The following is a 12,073-nucleotide window of genomic DNA, read 5'->3' on the forward strand; positions in this document are numbered from 1 at the left end:
TCTTTGTACCTGGGAGGGCACTCCTCCAAAAAGCTCTCGTGGCCACCCTGTTTCCTCCAAGGCCTCAAAAAGTGAAAATAACTAGTGGTGAATTAAGGGGGGGAAAATTCCATTGCAGAACATGTGAAATTCTTCCCCCTTTTTTGTCTGGCTGAGATCTGTTGGATAACTGGCAGCCCTTCAAGGCTGGATTGTCAAGTGTTCAAGCTCCAGGACAGCCAAACTCCAGCTCTGAGCAGTGACATGGTGACAAACGACACCAAGGCTTCTTCTGATGGCTGGGGACAGGTTTTGTGGATGACAACAGAGGCAGCAGGATGGCCAAAAGGATGCATGAATAACAAATCAAGTTATCCCAGTGCTTCCATGAAACTTCTGTGGTTGGTGACCTTTATCGGGAGCCAGGGACAGGCTGAGATCTTTGGAAGGGATCTTAAGTCTTGAGGGAGCAAGAATGAAAGTCCAGGACATAAGACAGCAGGTTTTTGGAAGAGGAGATAAAGCTTTTTTCTGTGGGGGAAATGCCAAAAGAAGCATTTGGACAGTCAGGATGCAGATTTTGTATCTGTTGTGTTACTTGTATTTACTGCTTGGTTTTAGAGAAAGGCTGCAGACAGCTCTCTGTGTTCTGTCTGACTGGACTTTTTCCCCAAAAATGGAATTCCTTTACAGGTAATTTTTTGGTTTTAATTTGTTCAACAGGTTCTTTGATATGACTCCATTGGGGCTGATTCTGAATCGTTTCTCTGCTGACACAAATATCATTGACCAGGTAGATGCATCGATATATTGTATTTTATTACACCTTGGCTTTGCAAATTTTCACTTAGATACTGAATAAGAGCATTAAATGTATTAAAGGTATGTATTATTAAATGTATTAAAATGTTCAGTAGAGAAAAGCATGGCAAAACAGGCACTGAGAGTGATAAAAATAGAAAGTAATATGGGCAAGTAACTATAAAATCAAATGTAGTGAGAGATGGAGGCTCTCAATTTCTTCATATGCAGATTAGTTGCTTCTACTGGAAGATCTGGATTAGCAAAACATCATATTTTGAGCTCAAAACAGGAAAGAGGGTAGAATATAGAAACTTTAACTGTATAGGAGCAGATATGACAAATAAGTGTTCCACCCTGGCTGTAGCACATGTGGATTTAGAGCATTCAGGGGAAGGAAAGGATGTTTTCACTATGGCTGTGCATTAAAATTTTTGGATGAGCAGTGAACCTCAATGTGAGAGTGATGGGAACGTGGAAGAAAAATTAAGAGGTTCTAAAAAAGTTCACTGTATTTTTCTAAATAGTTAGGATACGAAGAACAATTTTTTCTTCCTTACCTGCTATCTAGACAAGGTGGAAATGGCTCCTGTTTCCCCAGGAGATTTGAAGGTCTGACTTTTAGGAAAAAAAAACCCAAACCCACTGGCTCATTTATTTTTAACATTTGGGTATTAGACTCACAGAAACATGAAGTCTCCTGATGTAAAGAGAATATTGATGACTGCACAGTGGTATCATTCCACTTTCCCGGTGGTCCTCTATGGGAAAAGGGCTATTACAGTGATTTTTTGCCTTATGTAAGTCTTTTATTTCACTGTAGCACATCCCTCCTACGCTGGAGTCTCTTACCAGGTCCACCTTGCTCTGCCTGTCAGCCATTGGGATGATCTCCTATGCCACCCCATGGTTCCTTGTCGCCCTCGTGCCTCTTGGGATAGCATTTTATTTCATCCAGAAATACTTCAGAGTTGCTTCCAAGTACGTATTAAAAAAAAACAAAAAACAAACAAAAGCCAAACAACAAAACCTGTCCTGAAAATTTCTTCTAAAAAAAAAAAATTGTGCTAAGAATTGTGATGAAATGTGAGGCTACAGGAATCAGGGGAAAATGGTCATGGCATCCTGCTTCTGATCCTGAGGCTTGAGTCTGGGACGTACACAGGAGGATTTTTCCAGGTGACCTGACTACAAATGGAATATTTAGGGAAGTAACACCAGTTGCATCACTTTTGTACACTGTTGTGTACACTGAGTCAGATGAGCATGAAGTCTGTTAATCAACTGAGCCAGCTTGCCTCTGGTCAAAGCTCCTCTTTGACCTTCTGAGAGTTAGTAGAGAATGGAAAATAACTCCCTGGATTAACATCAGTAGCTGCTTATTCTTCATATTGGGGGGAAAATCCTCTACAGAAAGTCATTTCCACTCTACAGCATTTCATATCCATATTCAAACCATTTTGACGGTTTGCCTGGGCATAAAAAGTAAAATTTTTCAGCAAAAAGAGCATCAGGATTTCTTAGACTCATGCTAAATTCATTCTGTAAAACATCTTAAGCAAGCCTTTTGAAGGTTTTTTCTTAAACTGGATCCATTCTTCTTCCTTTTTTTTTTTTTTTGCTGGATTTACACCACTCTCTGATACTTAAAATTACTCACCAAGGCACCTGCTGACTTGCAGAGAGGCCAAAAGAATCTGTCATTATTAGCAGGTTATTATTATCTGGCCTTATCTTTGCAGTAGGCACATGCTACAGCATTAGCTGCTGTTTTGCAGCAAATAAGAAATAGATAAACTAGTAGCTTCTTATCCAGAAAGAGTTGTGTCAGTTATTCCCCTTAAAGCCATGGAGCAGGCCGGGCACTGAGCAACATATTAATAATTTTGCTTCACTTTACCCTACTTTTCATGGTCTTTCCTCAGAATTTCCAAGATTTATTCCTAAGAAAATGACATAATCAGAATTCATAAACCAGGAAAATGTTTAAATCTGAAAGAATCTGCTTAATTTCTCTGAGGTTTTTCCAGAAACCTTGCTCTTACCCCACCAAACCTGATGCAGCAATAACCATGCAAGCTAGAGAGAGGTTGATCATCCCTCTAAGTCAGCACACACCTACACAAGCACCCATGGGCTCTGCAAGTCCATAACTACCTCATCCATTTCATTCCCTTACTTTTCTGGGAAAATCTGTATAAGGAGTGTTGTTTTTTTTTAATTAATCTGTTTAAATTAAACTCTTTTAAATCACTTGTGAGGCATTCGGGGTTGGCTTGTGTTCTTTCAATGCAAAACAGAAACCAAAAAAAATCCAATTTATTTCTATAAAAATCAGTCTTGGGAAATGTAGGAGGAAGGAACAGCTTCAGCCAGTATTTATAACTTACTTGCACACAGTACTCTGCAGGAATATAAGCTTCACTAATTTTTAGAAATGCAAATATTTACAGTATTTCTTGCAGCACTTTGTTGTATTTTCCATTACATCTTTCAAAAACTTCTGTGTATTTTCCATCATAAATTTGAAAGATATTTATCATCAAAACATAAGCAGTGAAATTAGCTCTGTGTACTGCAACATTCAGCATCATGGAGCACTTATTTCTCCTGGCCTATCTAATGCAGTGTGCAAACATAGCAGGATTTTGATAAAGACTTTAAATCTCTAATGATCTGGCCTCTCTTCTGTTTATACAACTGGCTGCTGTGCCAATGGCAGAGTGTTACAGAAAGATGGATTTTTCTCCATGGTTTGGAAAACATTCCTGTTTCAGGAGACTGGAACTCTTTGGACTTAAATATCATTGCTCCAAGCAGGTCTTGGAAGTACCATTGCTGAGTAATTGAGGAAATTCATCATTCATATTATTTCTCTGTCAGTGCTGTCTCTGTTTCAACCAGTGTGGTAATTTAAAACTGCAAATAGGTCTGCTATCATCTGTTATATTTTACATTCAGCATGTTGTGGTACTTACAGATATGGAAAATGAAGCAAGATTTATATGGAAAGGCACCTTTTCTTTTTGTTAGACTGGCTGGTACAGTTGCAATAAAATAAATAAGCTTACAGATACACAAACCCTGTTTTATACCTGACCTAAGAGTCACCAATAACATGCTACAAAAGTTAAAATCAGCCGTTCTGAATTTAAGTTCATTATATTAATAAATTAGAATGTGTGAGAATAACAGGTAATTAGGATCTGGCTAGCATGAATAAATTCATTATCACTGGGGGACAAAGAGAAGCTCATCTGTGACCAAAAGTAGATGGAAGAGGTGACTGGGAAATGATTCAAAGGCTTTTGTGTGTTCCTGAAAAGAATATGTGCAATACATGAAAGGTCCATCCTTGCCTGCTATGCAGTGAGATTTCTACAGACAGAGATGTTTACATTGTAATGGGTGTCTGTTGTTTTTTGTGCTCCCAGGGACCTCCAGGAACTCGATGACAGCACCCAGCTCCCTTTACTGTGTCACTTCTCGGAGACAGCTGAAGGCCTTACCACCATCAGAGCATTTGGGTCAGTAAAACAAATTTTTAGAGTGAGGCTTGGCTTTTGGTCGGGCCTGTGCAGCCTCCTTGGAGCATGTCTGAGGGCAATCTCTTGGATTTCATGAGCTTTCTTAAACTATCTCAAAAAAACCCCCAAAAAACCCAACCAAACAAAGAAATTTTGTTTTCCTATAGCTTTTCCATGCCTTTAAAACCTTTTGCATATTTTTAGTAACACACTAATTATTTCTGTATTGGTTTTCCACTGAATTAAAGATGATTATGTATTTCAGATATGATATTTAGACTTTTAAGGAGTCTGTTTTAGCCATGCCTTACCTGGGCAGCAGAAAGCTCCCTTTTGCCAAGCAGGCACAGGCATTGCTCCTTCAGACCCCCCTGCTACATCCTACAACCCTGTGTCCCTGAATCAGTGCTGTATTTAACCCACTCCCTGGGCAGGGAAACATCTTTATAGCACTCTCCAACTGAAAGTGTGCAGCTTGGGAGACTTTCCAAGAAAACTACAGCAGAACAGAGCTTGATCTTAATATTGTAAAACCTACCCTTGCCAATCAAAATTGAAAAATAAATTCCAGAAGATTCAGGTAATTTTTTCAGCTTCCCATGCATGTATTTTTTCTCTACTTACTACATGAAATACTGGCCAAATTCTCCTTGTATATTCACTACATTATATCTGGCATGACTGAGCAAGTCCCAGCTTGATGTTGCTCCCCACTAAGCACAGCTTGCACTCATCCTGTGCCATGTAGAACCTCAAACCAGAGCAGACCTCACTGCAATGCCATTTACACACCTCTCTGATCAGCTTAAGACTGTTTCACCACTTCAGGCTAAGCTTTAGGACCTGGGCTGTTAGTACAGACTGTTGCAGTAAGGAATGCGGAAGGACAAGCAAAAGTATTGCTGTGTTGAAGAGACGTGAGCCAGTGGTCAACAGGAAATGTCTTAACAAGCTTGATCAACCAGAATGACATACTGAAAGAGTAAATCATCATTAAGGCCTGATGGTGATGTAGCTGAGTGCTTCTTGAGAGATTCAGAGTGGCCTTTTGCCGTGTTGTCTCCTGAGAAAGACGAAGGAGCTTAGCACCTCTTGGGAGTTGAACTCTACCTTATAAAACAGACATTGTGGGCTTGGATGGCAGAGAGCAAAAGGCAACCTGAGGGAAGGACTGGGCATCACAACCATCACTTGAGTTCTCCAGGAACTCTGGTGCTAATCAAAGCCATTTCATCTCCCTGTCTGTGCTCCAGTATCAACCAAACTTGAAGTCTCCAGCACTTTTTGTCAGCAAGCTCGTATTTACTGTTAGTCATTCTCTGCAGTTTGAGTTCAGTATGTTCCAGGATAAAATAGAGCAGCTCCTCACATAACTTACCACAAAGTAGTACAGTTGGATCAGAGAGCAATCTCAGTGACCTTTGCTGTTTGTCATCTGACAGGATAAAAGACTAAAGTGGCCCAGAAGATGAGCTGAACGTGGACAAAAGCATACGGATTGAGCATGTCAGATTTTCCATTAGGAAAACAGGAGTTTTGCTGCCAGGAAGGCAGATGAGCAGGATTGTCAGTGCATCTTTGCTCCTCCCCATGTCATTCCTGTTACCAGTTGTTTTGGGGAGGTTGCTTACCATGTTTGCAAGCTGTGTAGAGGGAAATAAAACATCAGTGGGAAACAGCAGAGGAAAAAAGAAGGAAATTTCTGGTAGAACAGGCGTTACAGGTGCTTCACAGCAGGACCTTGAGACTAAAATGGAAGATAAAACAATGAGCTGCTGACTGAAGTTCAGCTGGTTTATTCAAGTAAGAGTAAGGAGCAGAGAGCAGAATATGAAACAAGAAGATGGTTTCCATCTGACTGTGCAAGGCACCATGAATTTAATACACTTACACAAACAGGGATTTCCCCCTCCCCTCCCAAAATGTACTTCAGCTCCTGGGGGCTCTGGCATACTTGGTTTTAAATGTGATGGGCATTACAAATGGGAGAGGGAAACAGCTGACAGTGGAGGTAACACCCCTCATTTTTGCAATTCAGAGATAATCTCTGGCTCTCCCTCATTGTAGTTTCCCAGTTGTTTAGGCAACCTGTGACTGGCTGAGAAAACAGCTGAGCTGTGTGGCTGAAAGGTATTGATCTGTGGATTGGTCTACATTAGCTGAGAGGTGTCATTCTTGTTACTTAGAGGTGTCACTCCTGTTGAAGAGCCCTGCAGCTGGCCAGGCACCTTTTCAGACACCTTTTTTTGGTCAGACCAGCTGGTACAGTTGCAATAAAATAGCAGACACACAAACTTTGTTTTATACCTGACCTAAGAGTCACCAATAACATGCTACAAAAGTTAAAATCAGCTGTGATTAATACAATGAATTTAAATTCATTATATTAATAAATTAGAATGTGTGAGAATAACAGGTAATTAGGATCTGGCTTAAATGGACAGCAGGTTTTTACCCAGGAGAGACATGGTAAAGTCATTATCACTGGGGGATAAAGAGAAGCTCATCTGTGACCAAAAGTAGATGGAAGAGGTGACTGGGAAATGATTCCAAAGCTCCTGTGGCAAAAGAGGAACATGATATTCCCATGCCAGTGTCTTTCTATACTATAGAAATACTGAAAAGAATATGTGCAATACATGAAATGTCCATTCTTGTCTGCTATGCAGTAAAATTTCTACAGAGACATCTGAAATCAGCTTTTCAGATGACAGGTCTTGGTAGTGGCTTGTGAGGAAGAAGCAAGGAGCCACAGCAGCACTCACTTGTTAGAGGACTGAAGGGTGGCCACAGCTATAAAAAATGGATCAACTTTGACAAGCAAAAGCCCAGCACCCCAGCGCTGGAGTCTCTTTCAGGGGACAGGCTCTGATCCAAAATCTACTCCAAAACAAACCCTCCCCATCACACGGGCAGCTCTGGTTATGGAGAGTTGTGGCAGCAGGGAAGAGTTTTTAACCCAAAATCAGAAGGGCAAAAAGTTTTGACTGTGGGGGGGGAGAGGGAGGGAGGGAAGTCAGAGGAGAGTTAATGCTTCACCCTTAGAGGAGAGTTAATGCTTCACCCTTCTGTGTGTGAGCGTGTGACGTGTTGTAAATGTACCAACTTTGCTCTCGGCAGGCATGAAGCCAGGTTCAAACAGCGCATGCTGGAACTGACAGACACCAACAACATTGCCTACTTATTTCTGTCGGCTGCCAACAGATGGCTGGAGGTCAGGACGGTACGTTCGGTTTCGTCCCAGCCGTGGTTTTGAAACCTTGGAAGCAAACAGAGGCTTTGCCTGACGCGGAGAAGATAATAACGGGAATTAATCTCGCGCTGAGGTTACACACACACAGCTCCTTAAAATAGAGCGGCATTGTTATGTTAAACCCACAGGGCTTTTTCAGCTTTCTTGGCCAGGAGTAGGAAAATGCAAGTTCTCCCTCATCTTTTGCTGCTGTGCTGTGTAGTGTGTGAAGAGAATGCAAGGACAAACATTTACATAACTTGAAACAAGGCTTTCTCTGCTACTGTGCAGCATCTGCAGACCTGCTCCAGCAGGAACTACTTTCAAAGAAGGACACGGATTTTTGGTAGTTTTGTGAACTGTGCCATCATTCTGCCAGGGCTGTTTTAGGCACCACTCACCTTTTAGGTCCTGAAGTATCTCTCCAGCAGCAGGTTTGACCCCACAGCTGTAAGTTAAACCCCTCCTTGCAGTGCCCTTACTGCAGCTGTCAGGCCATACTCTTTGTGGTTTTACTGTTTGATATCATGAAAGATGGCAGAACCAGACTCCAACTGGAAAAAAAAATGACAGTAGGGCACAGAGCAGCCACTGACAGTGAAATAGGCTCCTGGTTTTTGGGGGGGCTCTCCAGGGACAGCACGTGAGGGACTTTCCTGATCTGCAAGGCAAGAAGAGGCAAGCAAAGCAACTGTGATTTCCTTATTCATCTCAAACCCAAAGAGCAGTAAATAAACAGAGCAGTGACCTGGTTCTGCTAGACACAAATAGCAACAGGCATTATTAATCCCCACATCAAAGGCTGGATACTCACCTTATTTTCCTGGTATGCTGTCAGAGCAACAAAGTTATTCTTCATTTCCTATGATGGCAAAGCTTTCCCTTGTGCATGAAACTCTCAGCTTCTTAGAGCATACAAGACCAAGCTGAACTTGCTTCCAAATCTAAGGCAGATAAATAACAGAGCAACAGCCAATCCTGGAATGAGCTGTGGCGATGCCTGTTAACATCTCACAGTTTTAGGCTTGCTTACATGTGGAATGAACCTGATCCAAAAATATGCCTCACTTCATCATAGCATTAGGAATAATGTGGCCTTGCCAGGGAATAGTTCATTTAGCTCTCCTTAATAGCACATTGGTACTAAGATCACCCAAAAGCTTGTAGGATTTTATAGCAGCTGTCAAATCCTATCCCAGCTGCTGATGGAGTCTCAAGACCACTGTGGTTCCAATTCCCTGCATATGTCAATCATAAAATCTCAGAATCACACGGTTTGGGCTAAAGAGGACCTTAAAAATCATCTACTTCCAACCCCCCTGCCATGGGCAGGGACACCTTCCACTAGACCAGGTTGCTCAGAGCCCCATCCAACCTGGCCTTGGATGCTTCCAGGGATGGGGCAGCCACAGCTTCTCTGGGCAACTTGTGCCAGGGCCTCCCCACCGTCCCAGGGAAGGATTTCTTCCTAATATCCAATCTAAACCTCCTCTCTCTCAGTTTAAATCCATCCCCCACTAAAGTTTGAGTCTGTCATCTGCTCTTCAACACAATTTACGGACAGAAGAACCAGGCAACCCTCATTTGCAATCTCAGAAGGAAAGATTACAGGCATTACCAGACAGGAGGAGAAAAATGGATGGAAAATGTAATCCAAACTAAATATAGTGCAGGCAGCATGGGATAGAGGGAATACCAAGGGTCTCATTAATCAGGCACCTTGATTCCATGAGATCACATGTGGCATTCACTTCAAAACTGAGCTGCACATCAAGAAAATAGGTTCCAGCTCCTGCAAAGCTTCTGCCAATAAAACATATGCATGACCTGTATAAATTCTACCAAAAGCCTTCCTGGATTTTGTGAAGTCACTGATACTTCTCTTTTCTGAGGAGGCAAACCCATGTTTTAAGAAGACCTGAAAGAGAGTGGAGAAAGTGGAATTGATTTGTTTTAGTGGTAGGAATTAGGGGTATCGTTGTTATATCATTCTTAGGATTTTTTATGTGCTCATTTGATTTTTTTGATACCTGCTCTCTCTGGGGCTCCCATAGTGAGATACCAAATGGATTTGCTGAAATTACTGGCCTGTTTCACTTGTATTCAGCAAGTTGATTTAGAGTGTTCAGGTTGAGCCCCACAACCTGTGACCTTCTCCAGGAAGAACAAACCAATAATTAAGTAGTAGATGTCATTATATAAATAATTCTCAGTAAAGTTAAACTGCCCCTCAACTAAAGAAATGTTCTTGTTGCTGCCTTTTAATGTTGCCTAGAATCTTTCTCTCCCTGTCTCTCTCATTCCAGGATTACCTTGGTGCCTGTATTGTCCTGACTGCAGCTGTCACCTCCATCACTGAAGGGCCCAACTCAGGATTTGTGGGGCTGGGTCTCCTGTATGCCCTGACAGTACGTACCAAGGCAAAGCTTAAGAACTTTCAGACCAACCAAGTATTAATTTTATAATATTTTTATATATACATGGTTATCTTCCAGCTGTCTTAATCTTGAAAAAAAACCCAATCCTGCAAATAATGGATTCGAGCCAAAGTCGAGAGAGTTCAGGGCAACTTGGACTTGCTTCAGGCTTTATGAGCCAATTAAAAAAACACAGCCATTCCCAGGCCCTGCGTGCTCCCAAGCAGAGCAGGAAAATTAAAAATGCGTAAGAGGACTTGCCGTGCACTCTGGTTTGTATAACACAGTGTTGGTTCTGCCTCTACATGGCAAAACCTGCCAGGAAATACTATTCCACAGATTGTCACAGTCCAAGTAATCTTTAACCAGAGAGCAAATCAATTAATTGCTGAAGAAACAGAAACACCAGTTTTGCCTTTGGAGGGAAACTACTCAGATGCCTGATGTTGTCCATGCAATTCTGAATGGATTTGGGGACTGGGACCTTTGTAGGCATGGTTTATCGTGCCAGGCAGCAGTAGGAAAGCAGAGGAGATGGAGTTGGGAATTTGGTGGTCCAGTAGCTGACTCATTTTGCCACTGTCATGAGCAGTGAGCTATTTTAGCTGAGGAGAGGGAACAGTGTTTTAGTGTCCCTGGCTACGAGAGAGGCTGAGAGAGCACCATGAGCACAGAGTGGATTACAGTCACCATAGAGAGTAGAAATATTACTGAATTAACCACAGGATTGGGGGCAAAAGCAGGATGATGACAGTGGCAGGAACAACTTTTGAAACCATGGCAAAATTCTGGTTGCTTTAAAACACTGATATGATGTAGGGATATGGGTCTAACACAGAGATCTGGCTTTGCACCTAAATGCTGTCAAGCCCATGGTTACAACAGAGTTCTCAGCAGCTGCCTTGGGATGGCCTTAGATCCCCTTCGTGTTGTCATTGCAGCAGTGTAAGGACCTGCCAGCAACTGAGAATCAGTCCCAGGGCTTCAGCTTCACTCAGAAAACATGCCTGGTAATCCTGCTTCATTAGCAGAGATCTGGGAGTGCCGGGATGTCTGCATCATCCTTGGCTTCCTTGGTTTTAGCCTGTGTTTGCAAACAGATCCTTGGTGTGAAACAGGCATGTGCTGAAGTCTGGTGCAGCAGAGGAAGGAGTGCTGTAGTCACCAAGTGTTCCCCTGTCCCTCTGCTTCCCCACAAGAACACTGGTGACATTTTGAAGACAGTTTGATCATTACCCGTGTCCCCTGGCACAGAGTTTTGTATTATTTCTCTTTGGAGGTAAGAGAGGACTGATGTTTGGACCTGGATGAGAGCAAACTGTACCAAGGCTGTGTTTACAACAGACATCCATGGCTTGTTCTTTCCTCCTCTGTAAACACTGCCAACCCCCCTGTACAACTGTGAGGTGGTGGTTGAAGTGGTGGGTAGAGCTTTCTGGATGCCAGGCTCTGTTATCAGGTCTGTCAGTTCTGCAGAGTGTTTTGCTTATCTGCAAACTTACCCATTTCTATAACTGCCTGGCTCAACAGCTGGGCACCAAATGAGGAGTTTCTGAACAACAAATACCCCCTCCAGAACTCTATCTTAATGATCACTAAGTCTTACTTACTTACTAAGTCCTCTAAATTAACAACAGATTTTGCTGAATCTCAGTAAAAGTTATTTTCTGTTTGCCTATTGCATCAGTATTAGGTTAGTGGGAAAGAAATGGGGCTGGGGGATTTATTCATAATAAAGTCCTTATTTGTCAGATTCAATGATCTCTCACAAAAAAAAATTACAAAGCCTTTCTCTGAATTATGTTTGTGCATAGGATGTTTTCACTGTGTTAAGTTTCTAAACCTTTAGCAGGTCTATAAAATAACTCAATTTTTAAAGGTTCTTGGCAATCAACTGTTACTAATAAGATCAATTTTTCATTCTTATATATGCGCCTAAATACAGACTTAGGAATGTTTAGGAAAAAGCTTTACAATTTTCAGCCTTAAATAGTCAGTCCTGACTAGAAATCAGTTTGTTTAATCTACTGGGTATTGTTAGACAACTAATTGTCAACTATTATCTACTGGAAGTAATACCTTTACTATTGACCAAATCCTTTTAATTACAAATGAGA

At 41.8% G+C, this 12,073-nt stretch overlaps 1 protein-coding gene and 1 long non-coding RNA gene across 12 annotated transcripts in view; one reads left to right on the forward strand and one right to left on the reverse strand.

Moving 5' to 3' along the window:
* Positions 1 to 12,073, forward strand: part of ABCC9 (ATP binding cassette subfamily C member 9) — a 68,880-nt gene that overhangs the window by 47,306 nt on the left and 9,501 nt on the right. For all 11 annotated transcript variants that reach the window (XM_017826593.1, XM_017826597.1, XM_017826591.1 and 8 more), the window contains 5 exons: positions 703 to 772; positions 1,604 to 1,761; positions 4,215 to 4,307; positions 7,428 to 7,530; positions 9,846 to 9,947. In XM_017826593.1, coding sequence (XP_017682082.1) covers positions 703 to 772; positions 1,604 to 1,761; positions 4,215 to 4,307; positions 7,428 to 7,530; positions 9,846 to 9,947 — 526 coding nt within the window. The remainder of the gene's footprint in view (positions 1 to 702; positions 773 to 1,603; positions 1,762 to 4,214; positions 4,308 to 7,427; positions 7,531 to 9,845; positions 9,948 to 12,073) is intronic.
* Positions 8,030 to 8,824, reverse strand: LOC108503046. The gene is made up of 2 exons (XR_001876710.1): positions 8,354 to 8,824; positions 8,030 to 8,200 (listed from the first exon to the last, which is right to left on the reverse strand). It is a non-coding gene; the product is annotated as an uncharacterized LOC108503046 (long non-coding RNA).

This window comes from Lepidothrix coronata, unplaced genomic scaffold (genome assembly GCF_001604755.1).
Source record: "Lepidothrix coronata isolate B3197 unplaced genomic scaffold, Lepidothrix_coronata-1.0 Scaffold129, whole genome shotgun sequence".
Lineage (NCBI taxonomy): Eukaryota > Metazoa > Chordata > Aves > Passeriformes > Pipridae > Lepidothrix > Lepidothrix coronata.